Below are 18,836 nucleotides of genomic sequence, written 5' to 3'. Positions count from 1 at the left end.
TTTATTAAAACAATCTTTTGGGATATAATATTTCTTAGGAGGAAGTTTCTTTTTCTTAAGGATTTAAGTAAAACTAAATCTAATATTTATTTTGAAAGAACTTACAAAGTGTGCTCTATTATAAAATGTTTTGTCTGTTCGTTCACATGCTTGCCTTTCTCCTTCCCTCTAGTTGTTTCACAGAAAAGTGAGAGAAAACAAAACCACAGGAGACTTCTTAGAGGAAGGGATTAGAGGTCCACAGGTTGAGAACAGGAGGAAAGGATGCTTGCATTAAGCCAGCAATTACAATTCTGTGTCTCCAGAAGACCCACCCGTGACTGCTGTTACCCTGCTCACACGGGTCAGCCCCAGCCTTTCCAGCTTACACGCAGGAGTTTCTGCAGCGAATATGCATAAGCATAGACAGAAGAAAAGAATCTTTGATGTGAAAGAATTTTAAATACAGTCAAAGTGGTTCTGAAATTGACAGTTGCAGGGAAAGGCAAGGGAAGACACTCTAAGGCAGAAGCAAATTTTCCAATGAGGTTATTTCTCCTCTGACAACTATTGTTACCAGGTAGCAATGATGGAACTGGTCACCTATTTGATTTAATCATACAGAAAAGGACAAAATGCTTCTGGCTCTATTGCTCTCCCTTCCCCAATGAAGTCCAAAGGCAACAGAAATGTGGGTCTAAGTCAAACATCTCTATTTCTTTTACTAGCAGCATGGGCTTCTAAGTGGAAAATTACCCTTGCCTACTGCCAACATATTAACAAATGACTACATAAGGAAATAACTAGATTAGGAGGCACTGTGACGAGAGGTGGGAGGAGAAGGGGACGACAGAGGGTGACATGGTTGGATGGCATTACCGATTCAATGGACATGAGTCTGAACAACCTCCGGGAGTTGGTGATGGACAGGAGAGCCTCGTGTGCTGCAGTCCATAGGGTCGCAGAGAGCCGGACATGACAGAGAGACCGAACTGAACCGACCTGAACTGTGACGTACAGAAGCAGGCATTCTGTGATCCAGAAAACATCCTGACTCTCCAAAGTCTCCATTAGTTCCAAAGTCTGAACTAATACCCAGATATTTCTTTCCGGATCAACCTTCACCTGTACATTGCCACTTGATTCTGAATTGATGGCTCTGCTCTTGCAAACATTTTGGATATTACAAAGCCAGCCAGATGAGGAGGAGTTGGACTCTCCTATTTTATATTCACTTCCTATACTTCCTGGGTTTCTTTCAGAAAGACCTAGAACTAATGATGAAAAACCTCCTGAACTCAACAGAATTGAATCTTTCAGAAAAGGAATGTAATGACTTACAACTCATTTTTTTCCTATTAATAAGTAAAGTTCATAGAAGGAGAAAGGAAACAAGGAAAGCAGAGAACAAGGAAAATAATATACTATATGTACAGAATGATTACCTTTTTTCCTACTTTGATTTGAGGCAGGAAGAGATCTCAAGTTTTTGCTCTTCATGATATCCTTTGAAGTTTTCTTTTCAAGATTAGAAAATGTCTTGAATGGTGAACTGGGTTTGCCATACCCTGAACTCCTAACTGATGCATATAATCCACTCTGGGGTTTTCTTTTAAATAAAGGAGGTGCACTTCTGGCCTTCTTGTATGGTAGCTGTTTACCAGTTACAGTCCCTTCTCCAGAATCAAGCTGAGATCTTAAAGTCTGCATACAAGTACAAACTCTTTAGTACTTAAATAAACTTCAACTACAGTTACAAATAAGATTAACAGGTAGTAAAATCATATTGATAACTAAAGAACATAATTCATAGAAGGCAAACCATTATATTAAAGTCCTCTAAATTAAATTCATCAGAATTTTAATATTTGGAACCAACATTTTCAAAATCAAGAGTAAGACAAAGCAAAATAATAAAACAAAATAAGCTTGCCAGAAAGCAATGAATGAACATGGAGGAAAGCAGAGAAGAACAAGTTTTGAAATGACAAAAATCTTCTTTTTTCTTCAGAGCTCTCAATGTAAAAATTTATTAGTACCCTGCCTTGTTCTATAAGGTGATAGTTTATGGTAAACACAGAACTCAAAACTGTAAAATAAAAATGGAATACTGTGGTCATGGTCTGATTATACATAATCAGAATAAATCAAGAGCAGAGAAAAAAGGAACAGTGAAATGTAAGTTTCTCAAGGGCTGTGAGCAGCACGTGTAGGGAACGCCAACGTGCCCACTGTTGTACCACACAGACTACGAGGGGACCGCAAAGCACTAGGATGGTGAGCGCAGAGTCTGCTGCTCAAGCGCTAGACTGCGTTTACTAAAAAGTGTAAATATACAGAATGCCTTCTAAAAGAGAGCTAATGCTACAGTGGCGTTTTTAAATTTGGGGACCGCAGAGTGTTATAATAGATGCTGCTCACAGATGTCCAGGAGTTATGTGGAGGTCAGTGTGTGCGCGATCCCGCTAACTTAGGAAACACACACTTCTCAACAGTATTTACATAGCTTCATTTATCAGTATGTCAAATCAATTCAAATTATAAAAACTTACCTTATGTGTTTTGTCATCCTGAGGTAATAATGAAGCACCAACAGATATTTTTTTCTTCAAAATATCAAGGTACATTTTATCTATTTGTTCTTCCACAGTATTTACTCTTGGATAGTTATTTTCTGTACCTTCATCTGTTGCCTTTTCTAAAACTACATTCTCTTCATTTTTGTCCAGAAATTGGCTCACAGTTTGTGCTTCTTGAGACACAACATTTGGGTTAATCTTAAGGGGTAAAGGGCTAACAAATTCAGTTTCTTTATTCTCAGCCAGTTTCTTATAGCTATAAAACAAAACAGGACACAGAGAATGAACCCTATGTAAGTCCTCAAATATCAGGTTTATTAATATTTGTATACATATTATATAAAAACATATTTACATTAATATATAATATTAAATATACTTAATATTTGTAAAAGCTTAAATTAGGTTACTGTTAAACATATTATTTATAATTCTGGTTTAAGACAGTAAACTTACAGCATCACATAATTGTTTTAAAATAGTAATTTCAATGCTGCATAAGGGACTTCATGGTTGACTCTGAGACCTACTTCAAAGGAAAGACAAACCAAACAAGACTGAGATTGCTCCTGTCCAAGAAAAATTTAAAAATGAATTTCTAAATGGCCTTCTTGTAATATAGCTCATAAAGTCAACATGCATTTGAGGCAGGAAACATATTTTACACATTTCTAGCTTCCCTGGTAGCTCAGCTGGTAAAGAATCCTCCTGCAATGCAGAAGACCCTGGTTCAATTCTTAGTTGAGGAAGATCCCCTGGAGAAGGGATAGGCTTCCCATTCCAGTATTCTTGGGCTTCCCTGGTGGCTCAGCTGGTAAAGAATCTGCCTGCAATGCCAGAGACCTGGGTTTGATCCCTGGGTTGGGAAGATCCCCTGGAGGAGAGCATGGCAACCCACTCCAGTATTCTTGCCTGGAGAATCCCATGAACAGAAGAGCCTGGGGGGCTACAGTCCATGGGGTCATAAAGAGTCAGACATGACTGAGCAACTAAGTACACAGAGCAGAAGAAATTAAGAAGTAACCATAATTTAAATTAAGGCATAAAACATAAATATTAAAATGAATAATTTCATCCACAGTACAGGAAATTTTTTAAGTGAAACAAGAAAAATCACTAGGACTTTAAAATAGAATCATTCCTTTATTTTAAAACACTTAAATGCAATGTTACATTTCAGATCAGTAGATTTTTAAAATATGGAAACTATCCCTTAAAGAAATATTATAAATATGATTAAATATTGGCATATGATGGGAGTTCCAGAAATATGTATATTGTCATTTTTGAATTACTAGATCATGGCCCATTAGGTTACTTGATTTTTACATTTGTAAAATAAGATAAAAGGAAAGTTTAAGAGGCTACCATTTTCACATAAGATAAATTGGCTTCTTAATAATTGTTAGAAATACTTGAAGTAGCTGGAATAATCAGAAAGCATGTCGGTAACAGTTCTTTCCTTCTTAACGGTAGCAGAATCCGATTATTATCATAATCGTTCCCCTTTCTTGCTGTGAACCGACTGAACTACATTTCATCACTGCCTTCAGTCTAAATGGGGCCACACACTAGTTCTTGTCTTTAGAATGTGAGTGCTACAATGACAAGAATCTAAAATGTGAGGCTTAGTAGGTGGGTTTTAGGTGGCAAGGAAATTGATACAGAGGCTGGAGAGGTAACAACCCATGCTTTATGGTAACAGAACATTTGCTAAACTGTCACCTACAATAGTTTATAAGGCAGACCACATGGCTACCCAGTCTAGGGTACTAAGAAAATAGTAGGAGAGAACAGGCAGTTTTTAAGTGCCAGCTACCACTAGCTACTTTTGACAAGATATTATGAGAAAAAAATAATTTCAAGATAGAATGGGTTGGTTTGTTAAGAAGAAATCAGAGGGAACAAAGTCTGGGCATTTAAGGTGTCTTAGGTTCACTCTCAGTGTCTAAACTCAAACAGTAAGATTCAGCATTACAAAATGCTATGAAAAAGCAAGATACCAATGAGACTTTTTGGTTGAAAAGAGTGACGCAGTCCCTTGGCAAATATAATATTATTCTAAGTGTCATCTTCAAACTTGAGGTTACTGTTCCTAATAATATATTCAGACAGCTGCAACTGAGAGAGAAAAAAACAGAGGAAATAAGGAAGCAGACATAAGACAGATTTAAAGCCTTTGTCTAGCAAAGAACGTTAAGTGTAGTTACTGGCACATGGGACTAACTGGAACCAAGTACATCAGAAGCCTAATAAACTTTCTGAAGGAACTGTAATGACAAAGAAACCACAACTCTTCTCAAAAAAAGAAAAAGGCTAGAGACTTGTTTGGGAGCCTTAAAACCACCTGCAGGCAGAAAGCAGATGGAGAAATGATCACCTCCTCCAAGGGCATACCTTCCCCCTGAAAACCACTTCAGTTGAAGCCAACGGTGATAAAATACAAGACAAATTCTTCAAGGATTGGAACCAAGAGCTATATGAAACAATAGTTACTTGGTAGTTCCTCCTTAAGAGCAGAATCATGGCGTAATTAAGGAAAATTCCTTATGAGGTCTTTCAGTGGATTTCAGAGTTGCATTACTGATGGCTATTACTTTCTTCTCATACTTTTCCTTTCTCAATGGGAGGGGTGTGCGTAAGGAAGTATGAACTTGTCTTTTTAATTCATTGATTAGCAGATAATGAGGAGTTATATTCAAACCTGATGAAGAGAACTGTGCTTCACCTAGAAATTCTGGCCTTTCAGATGAATACAGTCTTAAATAGGACTTCTGGCTGTTTGCTTTGGGGAGGAGCTGAGTAGGTCTTTGTGTGAAATACGTCTTTGTATGAAGAAGAGTGGAATGGATATTTGACAGAAGTGGAGATTCTGGTGGAGATAGGCTAGATGCCTACCAAATGCACTGACTTTCTTTCTGGGTACAAAAGCAAACCATTTTCCATTCCTTTTGGATCTTGTTGGCTAGAGGTGCTGGTTCTTACCAATAGAACATAGACTGAAGTGATGTAACATTTCTGTTGAGGCAGTTAAAAGGAAGTATGCTAAACCATCTTTTTTCTCTCCTTATAGACTCTCTACATGAAGTCATGAGAACCTTAAAGCTGTGTGTTGATGACTGAAACAGCCTGGGTCCCTAAACTGACTATGTGGACCAGAGTCCCACCCCAACTCCACTGAGATACATGGAATTATGACGTGGGCAAGAAATACACTTTTGATGGTGCTAAACTGTTAAAATTTCAAGGGATTTTTTTCTGTTGTTACAGCAGCTAGAATTACTTATCCTAGTTTACTATAAAATGTTTTTTGATAAGTATACTAGGGTTTATACTACTGACATTTCTATGATTATTGTTATGCCCTTAATGTAAGTACACTTGTTTTCAGCTCTTAAACACAAATGCAAAAATCCATACTAGAATCCACATTACTAAAATGATGCTACCTAGAGCCAGACATCCTGGAATGTGAAGTCAAGTGGGCCTTAGGAAGCATCACTATGAACAAAGCTAGTGGAGGGGATGGAATTCCAGTTGAGCTATTTCAAATCCTAAAAGATGATGCTGTGAAAGTGCTGCACTCAATATGCCAGCAAATTTGGAAAACTCAGCAGTGGCCACAGGACTGGAAAAGGTCCGTTTTCATTCCAATCCCAAAGAAAGGCAATGCCAAAGAATCCTCAAACTACCGCACAATTGCACTCATCTCACACACTAGGAACGTGATGCTCAACATTCTCCAAGCCAGGCTTCAGCAATACATGAACCATGAAATTCCAGATGTTCAAGCTGGATTTAGAAAAGGCAGAGGAGCCAAGATCAAATTGCTGACATCCGCTGGATCATCAAAAATCAGTTCTAATGAGATGGATGAAACTGGAGCCCATTATACAGAGTGAAGTAAGCCAGAAAGATAAAGACCAATACAGTATACTAACGCATATATATGGAATTTAGAAAGATGGTAATGATAACCCTATATGCAAAACAGAAAAAGAGACACAGATGTACAGAACAGACTTTTGGACTCTGTGGGAGAAGGCGAGGGTGGGATGTTTCAAGAGAACAGCATCAAAACATGTATATTATCAAGTGTGAAACAGATCACCAGCCCAGGCTGGATGCATGAGACAAGTGCTCGGGCCTGGTGCACTGGGAAGACCCAGAGGAACTGGGTGGAGAGGGAGGTGGGAGGGGGGATCGGGATGAGGAATACATGTAAATCCATGGCTGATTCATGTCAATGTATGACAAAAACTACTACAATATTGTAAAGTAATTAGCCTCCAACTAATAAAAACAAATTAAAAAAAAAAGAGAGTTCCATAAAAACATCTATTTCTGCTTTATTGACTATGCCAAAGCCTTTGACTCTGTGGATCCACAATAAATTGTGGAAAATTCTGAAAGAGATGGGAATACCAGACCGCCTGACCTGCCTCTTGAGAAATCTGTATGCAGGTCAGGAAGCAACAGTTAGAACTGGACATGGAACAACAGACTGGTTCCAAATAGGAAAAGGAGTACGTCAAGGCTGTATATTGACACCCTTCTTATTTACTTTATATACAGAGTACATCATGAGAAACACTGGCTGGATGAAAAACACAAGCTGGAATCAAGATTGCCGGGAGAAATATCAATAACCTCAGATATGCAGATGGCACCACCCTTATAGCAGAAAGTGAAGAAGAACTGAAAAGCCTCTTGATGAAAGTGAAAGAGGAGAGTGAAAAAGTTGGCTTAAAGCTCAACATTCAGAAAACTAAGATCAAGGCATCTGGTCCCATCACTTCATGGCAAATAGATGGGGAATTAGTGGAAACTGGCAGACTTTATTTTTTGGGGCTCCAAAATCACTGCAGATGGTGAATGCAGTCATGAAATTAAAACACGCTTACTCCTTGGAATGAAAGTTATAACCAACCTAGACAGCATATAAAAAGCAGAGACATTACTTTGCCAACAAAGGTCCGTCTAGTCAAGGCTATGGTTTTTCCAGCATACATGTATGAATGTGAGAGTTGGAGTATAAAGAAAGCTGACTGCCAAAGAATTGATGCTTCTGAACTGTGGTGTTGGAGAAGAGTCTTGAGAGTCCCTTGGAGTGCAAGGAGATCCAACCAGTCTATCCTAAAGGAGATCAGTCCTGGGGGTTCATTGGAAGGACTGATGTTGAAGCTGAAACTCCAATACTTTGGCCACCTGATGCGAAGAGCTGACTCATTTGAAAGGACCCTGATGGTGGGAAAGATTGAAGGCAGGAGGTAAAGGGGACGACAGAGGATGAGATGGTTGGATGGCATCACTGACTCAACGGACATGAATTTGGGTCAACTCTGGGAGTTGATGATGGAGAGGAAGACCTGGCATGCTGCAGTCCATGGAGTCACAACAGAGTTGGACACAACTGAGCGACTTCACTGAACTGAAGCCAACAAAGACACAAGATGTGTAAAAAAACAAACAAAAAAAACCTCTTCAGTAACACTAGCATAGCCCAAAACAGCAACGATTATGTGAGCACAACTGCCTTTTAAAACTATTAACTAGCACTGCATATCAGTGGAAGAATCTAGACTTAGTATTCAAGTAGATGGGCTTCCTTAATAGCCCAGTTGGTAAAGAATCTGCCTGCTTTGCAGGAGACCAGGGTTCAACCCAGGGTAGGGAAAATCCCCTGGAGGAGGAAATGGCAACCCACTCCATATTTTTGTCTGAAAAATCCCATTGACAGAGGAGCCTGGCAGGCTACCGTCCACTGAGCCACAAGAGTTGGACACGGCTTAGCAACAAAACCAGACAAGTTTTAGTATAAACTACACTGAATTGTCTCAACTAGCACAAACGTAGGAAAAAGACCAAGAAATCACTGCAAGTGGATTTACATGATGAAGATGGAGTTCAAAGAGGGGCTGAAAAACTTGTCTGTTAAAACACAAATGAACAAGTGAATACATGAACAGATGACAGGCTTTTCACAGAAATATTTTATGGAGATAAAATCTGACAATCTGAGTGTGTTCCTGGGTCATGGCCATATGATCTGGAGAAATTGATTTAACCTCTTTAAGCCCCAGTTTCTTTTTTTTTTTTTTTAAATTAATTAATTTATTTTTTCAGTGGGTTTTGTCATATATTGACATGAATCAGCAATAGATTTACACGTATTCCCCATCCCGATCCCCCCTCCCCCCTCCCGTAAGCCCCAGTTTCTAATCTATGAAATGAGGATGATAATAGAACAGACTTCATGGAATCGCTGTAAGATTAAATAAAGTCTGATAGGTAAAGAGCTGTGCACAGCACCGGGTCCACAGTAAGCATGTGATTAAAATGTTAGCTGTTATTGTCATCATGGCCTGGTTCCCGTGAGAGCTCTACCAGTTAAGTCTGCTTACCTCGCGTGCATCACTTGAACGGCGGGGATAAAGATGCTGACCTATTTGTTACGAAGATCTCACGAGATAACAGATGCGACACTCTTGGTGCTGCATGCGTGCCAAGCTGTCCTACGACAAGGTGACTGATATGATTCTCTGTGCTGGTGGATGACAGCCAGGTCCTGTAAGCTGTCATTAAAACGTACTGGTGCTGGAGATTTTTGTGAAGCCCATTTCTCTTGTGACCCAAGATCTCACCCTGGGAGATGACGGCTAGTCTGTGACTAAGTGCAGAATTTACTGGTTTATAAGGAAGCGAGTAGATGACTCACACAAAGAATAAAATTCATGTTCACGCTCAGTGTTCGAATCAGCTGTCCCTGAACTATTTAGAGCTGAAGGGATTTTATTTTTCAGTGAAAATCTTTAGGACCACCCACCTAAGGGCAGCAAGTTTTTAGCAGCAATTGTTTATTTTTTTATTTTAGAACTAGATGAATTATGATAAACTGAGTAAAGATTAATAGGAAAAGAAAACAGGACTCATACCAGCTACCTTTAATTATTCACTAGGAATCGTTAGGTAGAACAAATGATTCTAGAAGTTTGCAGTGACAAAACAATAAACAAACAACCTACACAACCCATTCCAAGAAACTCATACCTGACGGATTGTAAATCAAAACCACTGACCCCAAAGGAATCTATTCTGATAGGCTTCATCAGCTCCTCTACTGTGGGCAGATCTGAGGGAAGAAAAGTTAAAACAGCAACCAAAAATGTTATGTAAATTGCTTAATTTAACATCTAATACCACCAAAATCACATTTTCTCTGATTGACATAGTTAACAAAATGATACATATAATAATCCCAGGTTCCCACTGTAAACTTATTTGTACCAAAAAAATCTTTGGTATTTATATTTGAAATATATATCTACTTTCTTTCCCTCTTTCTAAGTATATGTGTATGGGTATATCCACAAACATTATGTATTTAGTTGATTCCCCAAAACTGTTCTCCATTAAAATAAAATAACATTACTATATGTTCATGGAAAAGTATTAAAAAAAGTGAAAATATTCAAGAGATTTCTTAATTTGGTCAAAGCATATTAGTGGAGGAATTAAAATTTTAACCTATTTTCGATGCTAACTTTATAGTTAAAAGGGTAATTCCCAGATTTATTTAAACAAACTTTTAAATTCAGATATTGAGAAATCACTACTATAGCCAATTGTATTTAAATTATACATACTGAAAACAGCTCAGAGAGGCTCAAACAAAGACGCTTTTACCCGACTCTGTAGTAGAGATGTTTTTAGAGGAGCCTTCATTTTCTTGAGGATGATCTTTTGTTGAGCTCTTGGTATTTTCTGCTGCATTGCTCTCAGTTCTTTGTTCATCTGCATCTCCCAAAGAACGGGCTATGTGACAATAAGCCTGATGTAAAGCTTCAATGTCACTGTTGCTTTGTCCGTAAGAAATACCTGTTGAGATAAACGTAATCTCTAGCATAACCACACAAATACATGAGAAACATAAAACACTAAGTTCTCCGTTCATCTGTTAAGCTGTAGGACAATGCCGACATGACACAGTGAAATACAGACCTCAGTAACGGGCAGCCACAGCCTGCCGGCGTGCAATCTCAGCAGGCCTGGGGACTCTTTCAGCAGGCTGAACTGTGTTCCGACAGGCTACCTGTGAAACCATCTCTGCCCACTATCCCTATACAACCTCTCTGCGCTGGAGAAAACTACTCCTAAGTTTCTCAAACACAAAAAGTTTTCAAAGATTCTGCCTCTCCTCTGCTCCACACGCCCTCCCCCCCGACCTTTCTCTCTCTCTGCTTTCCGGAGCCACCAGCCATCTAGTATTCTTTATTTCTTCAACTGAAATTCAGTCCTCTAACTTTGCAGTCCAGTGTGTTTCAAAACCCTGCTAAAGCTGCTATAATAAAAAAAAAAAAAAAATAACTTCCTAGTAGACAAACCCAGCCTTTAACTTTCTTCAGCCTGAAAGTTTTTCTTTGCCCTGTGAGACATGTGACCCTGCTCTTTTCCTGGGGGCTGTGTCTTCTGTATGACACCTTCTTGTTCTTCTCACTGCTCTGATGGCTGCTTTTCCACCTTCTGTGGTAAATAGCTCATCTCAGGGCTCCATCTTCAGCTCTCTATTTTCAAACTTCTCTTTTTTATGGGTGGGGGGGGGGCGGTGATGGATAATTTCACTAACACCCTTTGCTTAGTAACTGCCCATAAACATTTGACTCCCAAACCTGTCTTCTGTTTAATCTATCTTCTGTCTCTTTTCTGAACACTGAACTTCCTAACAGACATGTAGACTTTTCTATAAGCAAATCACATCTAATACATCCTCAAGTAAATTAGTTACATTCCCCGACAAAATCTGTTCTGCTCCCAGTATCTGCTACTTTGGCTGTGGCGTGATCAGTTATCCCCAACAGAGAACCTCTGTCACGGTTCACTTTTCCGTCCCTATTAACCTCCTTCTCTTCCCACCAACTGATAAACTCTGGAGAAAAGAATTCAAAGAATCTAATGACAATGATGATCTAAGATTTTTCTGACTATTTTCTTACTCATTTTGTACTTTTCATTATGAACAGAATTTTCAAAATTAGAAGAATAAAAGCATCATAGAAGAGTAGAACAAGAGAAATAGGGTGATGAGACTCTTGTTCTCTTGATAACTGTGACTATTAATTAATGCCTAAAAATAAAAGAGCATATGTACAGCTTCCTCTTTCTCTATATAATCTGTAAATTACACAGCATAAAATTCTGAGGAACTAGTTTCAACTCAATGTAAGAGGGCGCCAAGTACCACATGTGATTACGTAAGAATGCCTCACAATGGAATAGCTTTGCATCTGCTGCTTCAGGTCATCAGGGCACCACTGCTGTTTGGAGCCTGCCCAATGTGGAATAAATTTGCTTAAATAAACTAAAAACAAAAAAGTGAAGGAGACTTCCCTGGAGGTCCAGTGGTCAAGAATCCACCTTGCAATGCAAGGGGTGCAGGTTTGATCCCTGGTCGGGGAACTAAGACCCCACATGCTGCAGGGCAACCAAGCCCATGTGCCACAACTAGAGAACCTGAGTGCTCTAACTACTGAAGCCTGCGTCCTCCAGAGCCTGTGCGCCACAGCCAGAGAATCTGTACGCCACCACGGAAGATCCCACAGGCTGCAGCTAAGACCCAATGCCGCCAAGTAAATAAATAGATAAACACATTTAAAAAGTGGGGGATACCACCAGTTTGGAATCACTAACAGTTAAGTGGCAGGCATGTCCAGCACGACTTGAGGAAAACAATCTTGCCTGCTAAAGTTAGCATATTTTTTCCCCCAAACCATCTATCAGACTCAAAAGGAGAAGAGAATTAATTTTTATGAAGAAATGAAAAAGGCAGAAGACATTTTGCCTCCTCTAGAGAAACACCTGGATGCTTAAGTATCTGGTGAGTATGCATGAAAGAAATGATCCCAAAGGGAAACAACATCACAGTACTGAGAGCTCACACCTAATTTAACAGGCATGAGGTGCCAGAAAGAAGTGGTTTTGGCTTAAAGTAACAGCTGAGCAAACATGTGGAAAAGCAAATTACCTAAAAGTTAAAAATTAGAAATGCAAGATGGAGAAGCACTAGGTGCTGCTCAGAAAACAGAGCAAGGGAAAGGTACTTGTCTCCTAATTTGATTCATTAATCCAACTGATATTAAAAATAATTTCAGGGTCATAGATGTTGACCTTTTTTGAATATATATATATTTTGTTGAACTATAGTTGACTTACAGTGTTTCAGATGCACAGCAAGGTGATTCAGTTATGCAAACACACATATTATTTTTGAAATTATTTTCCATCATAGATTATTACAAGATATTCACTATAGTTCCCTGTGTTATACAGTAAACTTTTGTTGCTTATTGCGTTATCTATTTTTTAGACTCTCTGTGACCCCATGGACTGTAGACCACCAGTCTCTCTGTCTTTACGACCCCATGGACTGTAGCCCGACAGGCTCCTCTGTCCTGGGAAATTCTCCAGGCAAGAATACTGGGGATCTTCCTAACCCAGGGATTGAACCCAGGTCTTCCACACTGCAGGCAGATTCTTTACCATCTGAGCCACCAGGGAAGCCCTTTAATTAGAAATCTAGCATTCTATTCATACTAAGTCAAACAAGTGGAATCAAAATGTCACAATTTTTTTAGTTAGGCAAAAATTCATAAGTTTTTTAAAATATATACATTATATGTATTTATATATATGTATACAAAAGCTTTTCTACTATACTTGATAAAGGCTTGAGAAAGAACATAAAAAACAAAAAGATGGAGAAATTGGAGAACATAAACTAAATGAAATGGGAGCACTGAATATGAAATAGAAAAAGTGAAACATACTAGATAAAAGTAAAAGATCATCATGTTGTTTTTAAACATGACTGCTCATCAGAAACATATCTGGAGCTCTGGAGAAAAAGAGTAATACTTGAGCATTTGTATTTTTTTCAAAAAACTTCAAGATAATTCTGATATGCATCTGGATTTTAAAAAGTGATTACAGGTTTTTCTATTAGATCCTATTTTTGGTGATAAAGAGTTCTATTATTTTTCTATTGACCAATTATGATACAATGGTATTAATAGTTACATAATCACAAGAGTAAAAGATGTTTATCAGTTTTCACAATCAATAGCCAAACAAAAAACAAAAGATAATTGCAATTGGAAGCCATAATGGGAACATGATTAACTTGACAAAATAAAATAATTACATACAATGGGGGTGTGTCAAGCAGAGTGATGTGGTAAGTGGAGGTGCATACACGCAGATGTTTTCATCCACCCAGTCAGTCTACGTCTTTTGGTTGGTGCATTTAATCTATTGACATTTACGGTAGTTACTGATATGTATGACCCTATTACCATTTTCTTAATTGTTTTGGGTTTACTTTCTGTAGGTCTCTTCCTTCTCTTGTGTTTCTTGCCTAAAGAAGTTCCTTTAGCACTTGTTGTAAAGCTGGTTTGGTGGTGCTGAATTGTCTTAACTTGTGCTTACATGGAAAGCTTTTGATTTCTCCATCAAACCCTAAGGAGTCTTCCTGGGTTTTCTCGGTTGTAGGTTCTTCCCTTTCATCACTTTAAATATATCATGCCATTCCCTTCTGGCTTGTAGAGTTTCTGTTGAGGAATCAGTTGATAGCCTAATGGGAGCTCCCTTGCATGTTATTTGTCATTTTCCCCTTATTGCTTTTAATAGTCTACCTCTGTCTTTAATTTGTATCAGTTTGATTAGTGTGTGTCTTGGTATGTTTCTCCTTGGGTTTACCCTGCCTGGGAATCCTCTGTGCTTCCTGGCCTTGGCTGACTGTTTCCTTTCCTTGTTTGGGAAGTTCTCAGCTACCATCTCTTCAAGTATTTTCTCAGGTCCTTTCTATGTTAAAACCTTTTTATGCATTTTAAAGAGAGAAAAGGGCTGACTTCTTGCATGTATTTTATGTATTACCACAAGTCAAACACCCACTGTATTTTCTACTTCAAGAGGCAGGGAAGTGTCAGATACTGCTGGGCAGAGGCAGGGGTGTGGCTGTGAACCAACACCGTCCTCCTGTGGCTGCTGCAGTCACGTGACCACGGCACAACGTGGCCCCTGCCCTTGAGACAGAGGACAACAAGCAAAAGGCGAGATCTGACCATCATTTTACAGTTTCCAACCTTTTTAAGACAGTAAAGCACAAGTTTCAGGAACAGTATTATCAAAATAAAAAGAGATAAAAATCTTTGACAATGTATCACCTAAACTGAGCCTGCTTAAGGCTGGAAGACGCATGGTAAACAAACAAAGCTGCTGATACGTTCGGTTCTTAATCCAAGCTCAGACTCTGATTTGAAAATTTTCCAGTGTACTTTTGTAAACAGTAGGTAAATTTAATACTTCATAGCCAAAAGGTATTTATGCCTTCAGGTTCTTTATTATAGTTTGACCATTAACAGTACTGAAATAGAAAGTGACGAGAACCACAGAGCTGCTCCTCCTTGTTGAACTGCAACAGTATGCTAGGCACTACACAATCTCAATTGATCATCAAATGATGTCATTTTAAAGAAGAGCAAACAGGCTTTGATGCACTAATTGTCCATTGTCACCCAGCTGGTAACTGGCAAGGCTGGAAATATGAGTCCAAGACCAAAGACAGTAAGGTCACACTCTACTCTTCTAGTAACTGACTCACCAAATTATTTCAGAATCAAGAATGTTTAAGAAATAAGACCAAAAATTCTTAATTTTACATAATTTCCCAGATCATATTAGAGTTTCTATTTCCAGCAATAATGTTTTTTATTTCTGAGTCTTCTTATAATGTACAGCAGAAGTTTTCAAACTGCTCTGATTTTCATTCAGAGAAAATCATGGGTTCCACAGATGTTTGAATTTTCATTTTAAAATATGAAGAGCAGAGTGATAACTCTTTCCTCTGGCTTTGTTATCATGCATATCTTAGAAAAAAGTTTCTCTGGCCATCCTGTATATAAATGAACCTCCTATAATGTATCACTGATCAGAAAAGCTGTAGCTCTACACTTGTCTTTTAAAAGAATCCATATCTACTTACTGAAAACAGTGCAAGCAGACTACCAGAGCACATATGACAAGTATTTAAATAAAAACAGTAATATGACTAAGGAACATGTGCCCAGCACCCGCTTCCATCATGGCAGAATATTTAGTCAGGCAATAACAAGTAAAAGAGTAATGTTTTGATGGATAACTTCTGTTGCAATTTTTTGTTGTTGTTTTAACTTTGTAACTGTTATATTCACATTTTAACATGAAGGTAAAGGAAACAAGACAGTGGTGAGTCTTAGAATGGCAATGACTAGAAAAAGAGATGTGAGTGGACTTTGAGGTTTTGATCATGCTTCGTTTATTGATCTGGTTGCCAGTGACATGAATGTGTTCAGTACTTGAAAATTCATCAAACTGCACTATGAATTCTACTACAAGTATATTATACTGCCATAAAAGTATATTATACTGCCATAGAGAAATAAAAAGTAAAATTAAAATGCAAGCAGATGTTCAGAGTTGGCTAGTGATTTACCATTTCTATTGCTCTTTTTTTGACTAGTGTCTGGGTTGATTTAGTTGACCATATTGTCACCTAAGACTTGCAAAAGCAAGCTGAAAAGATCCCATTTGCACTTGTTTATGTGGTAAACCAAAAATATTTTCATATTATACAATAAAAATATATATAAACATACTGGAAATTTGATGATATAAGAATGTAACAAGTATCTGTAACTTTTAATTTTAAAAATTTCAAAAGACCATTACTGTTCTAACTTTTTAAGTAAATGTCACAAATGTAAACATTTATATTTGTACTGGTAAAATACATTTTGTATCTATATAGAGAGTACTACCTAAGATTCCATTTGGGAGGTAGGTAACAGTTCCACTGCTTTAAGAAAGTTTGAAAAGGCACTATCTTAAAGGTCTCTACAACTTTTAGTCAAGTCTAGATGGTCCTATACATTTCAGAATTTCAGGATGTGATCTAGCTTTTTCCTACCCAGAAAGAAGCACAATAACAATGTCTTAATCCTCCTACATATAGCAACTTTAACAGAATTGGGGGGCGGGGGGGGGGGCCACAGGAAATTATTTAATATTCATCTCAGTACCATACTTTGTATCAACAGCATTTAATAACAAGTATTTCTTTTAAAACACTCTACTCAGCCTATTGGCATAAAGTGTCACCATTAGCAAGTTCAGACTATTTAACTTGTTAAAATAGGTAGAAAATGTGAGATTGAAAATTTTATTGTTGATACAGCCTACCAAAACTGAATCAAGAATAAACAGATAATGTGAACAGACCAATTACTAGAAGTGAAATAGAACCTGTAATTAAAAAAAAACTCCCTACAAACAAAAGTCCAGGTTGGATGCCTTCACTAGGGAATTCTAACAAAGACACAAGAAAGAATTTGCACCGACTCTTCTCCAGATCTTCTAAGGGTCTGAAGAGGAGGGGGATCGCCCACAGTCATTCTGTGAAGCTGCCATTACCTTGATCCAAAACCAGACAGAGTCACTACCAAGAAACAGAATTACAGGCCAATATCTCTGATGAATACAGATGCAAAAATCCTTGACAAAGTATTAGCAAACAGAATCCAACAGTACATAAAAAGGATCAGACACCATGATCAAGTTGGATTCCGCCCAAGGTGACAAGGATGGTTCAACATACACAAATCAATCAATGTGATACATATACCACATCAACAGAAGAAAAGACAAACCATATAACCATCTCAATAGATGCAGAAAAAGCATCTGATAAAACTGAACATTAATTCATGATCAAAACTCTCACCATAGTGGGTACAGAGAGAACATAAATCAACACAATAAAAGCTATTTATGACAAACCCACAGCCAACACAGTACTCAATAGTGAAAAGCTGGAAGCCTTCCCACTGAAATATGGAACAAGACAAGGATGCTCTCTCACCTCTCCTATTTGACATATTTTGGAAGTCTGAGCCATAGCAATGAGACAAGAAAAAGAAACAAAAGGGATCCAAACTGGAAGGAAAGAGGTAAAACTGTCATTACATGCAGATGACATGATACTCTATATAGAAAATGCTAAAGACTCCACATAAAAACTATTAGAACTAATAAATGAATTCAGCAAGGTAGCAGGATACAAGGTTATAGAACTCTGTTGCATTTCTTTACACTAACATGAAATATCAGAAAAATAAAAAAAAAATCCCTTTCAATAATGCATTTAATAAATAAAGTGAAAGTGAAGTTGCTCAGTCGCGTCCAACTCTTTGCGACCCCATTGACTGTAGCCCACCAGGCTCCTCTGTCTATGGGATTCTCCAGGCAAGAATACTGGAGTGGGTTGCCATTTCCCACTCCAGGGAATCTTCCCAACCCAGGGATGGAACCCAGGTCCCCCGCACTGCAGACAGGTGCTTTAACCTCTGAGCCACCAGGGACACCCTTATTTAATAAGTACCGAGGAATAAACCTGACCAAGGAGCTAAAAGATTTACATGCTGAGAACTATAAAATACCGATGAAGGAAATTAAAAATGATTTAAAGAAACGGAAAGCTACTCCATGCTCTTGCATTGGAAGAAACAATATTGTTAAAATAGCCATACTACGCAAAGCAACTTACAGATTTAATGTGATCCCTATCAAATTACCCATGACATTTTTCACAGAACTAGGACAAATAATCTTAAAATTTATATGGAACCACAACAAAATTGCTAAAACAAATCTGTGAGGAAAAAAAAGAAAGGTTGAAGGCATATCTTCCAGGCTTCAGACAATACCACTAATCTATAGTAATCAAAACAGCCGGGTACTGGCATAAAAACAGACCCATGGATAAGTGGAACAGAATAGAAAGCCCAGAAATAACTCCCACACCTGTGGTCAATTAATTTTCAACAAAGGCAAGACTATACAACAGAGAAAAAAATAGTCTCCTCAACAAGTGGTGTTAGGAAAGCTGGTTGGTCTCATGCAAATCAATGAGATTAGAACACACCCTCACACCACACACAAAAATAAGCTCAAAATGGCTTAAGACTTAAACATAAGACATGACACCATTAAACTCGTGGAAAAGAACAGGCAAAACATTCTCTAATATAAATTGTATCAATGTTTTCTTAGGTCTCATAAGGCAAAACAAAGAAAAGCAAAAATAAGCAAGTGGAACCAAATCAAACATATAAGCTTTTTGCACAAAAGGAATCCATAAACAAAATGAAACCATAAACCTATAGAATGGGAGAAGATATTTGCAAACGA

The 18,836-nt window shown here is 38.0% G+C and overlaps 1 protein-coding gene across 4 annotated transcripts in view; it reads right to left on the bottom strand.

The window, feature by feature from the left end:
* The window catches only part of CEP162 (centrosomal protein 162), a 117,701-nt gene that overhangs the window by 65,221 nt on the left and 33,644 nt on the right, over positions 1 to 18,836 (bottom strand). For all 4 annotated transcript variants that reach the window (XM_043457062.1, XM_043457059.1, XM_043457061.1 and 1 more), the window contains exons 10-13: positions 10,245 to 10,436; positions 9,609 to 9,690; positions 2,532 to 2,814; positions 1,425 to 1,683 (exon numbers count right to left, since the gene is read on the bottom strand). In XM_043457062.1, the coding sequence (XP_043312997.1) occupies positions 1,425 to 1,683; positions 2,532 to 2,814; positions 9,609 to 9,690; positions 10,245 to 10,436 (816 nt within the window). The remainder of the gene's footprint in view (positions 1 to 1,424; positions 1,684 to 2,531; positions 2,815 to 9,608; positions 9,691 to 10,244; positions 10,437 to 18,836) is intronic.

The sequence above is a fragment of the Cervus canadensis genome, chromosome 33 (genome assembly GCF_019320065.1).
Source record: "Cervus canadensis isolate Bull #8, Minnesota chromosome 33, ASM1932006v1, whole genome shotgun sequence".
In the NCBI taxonomy this organism is placed as follows: Eukaryota; Metazoa; Chordata; class Mammalia; order Artiodactyla; family Cervidae; genus Cervus; species Cervus canadensis.
Note: the sequence above shows the minus strand (reverse complement) of the source record. Positions and strands in the feature narration are given on the sequence as shown.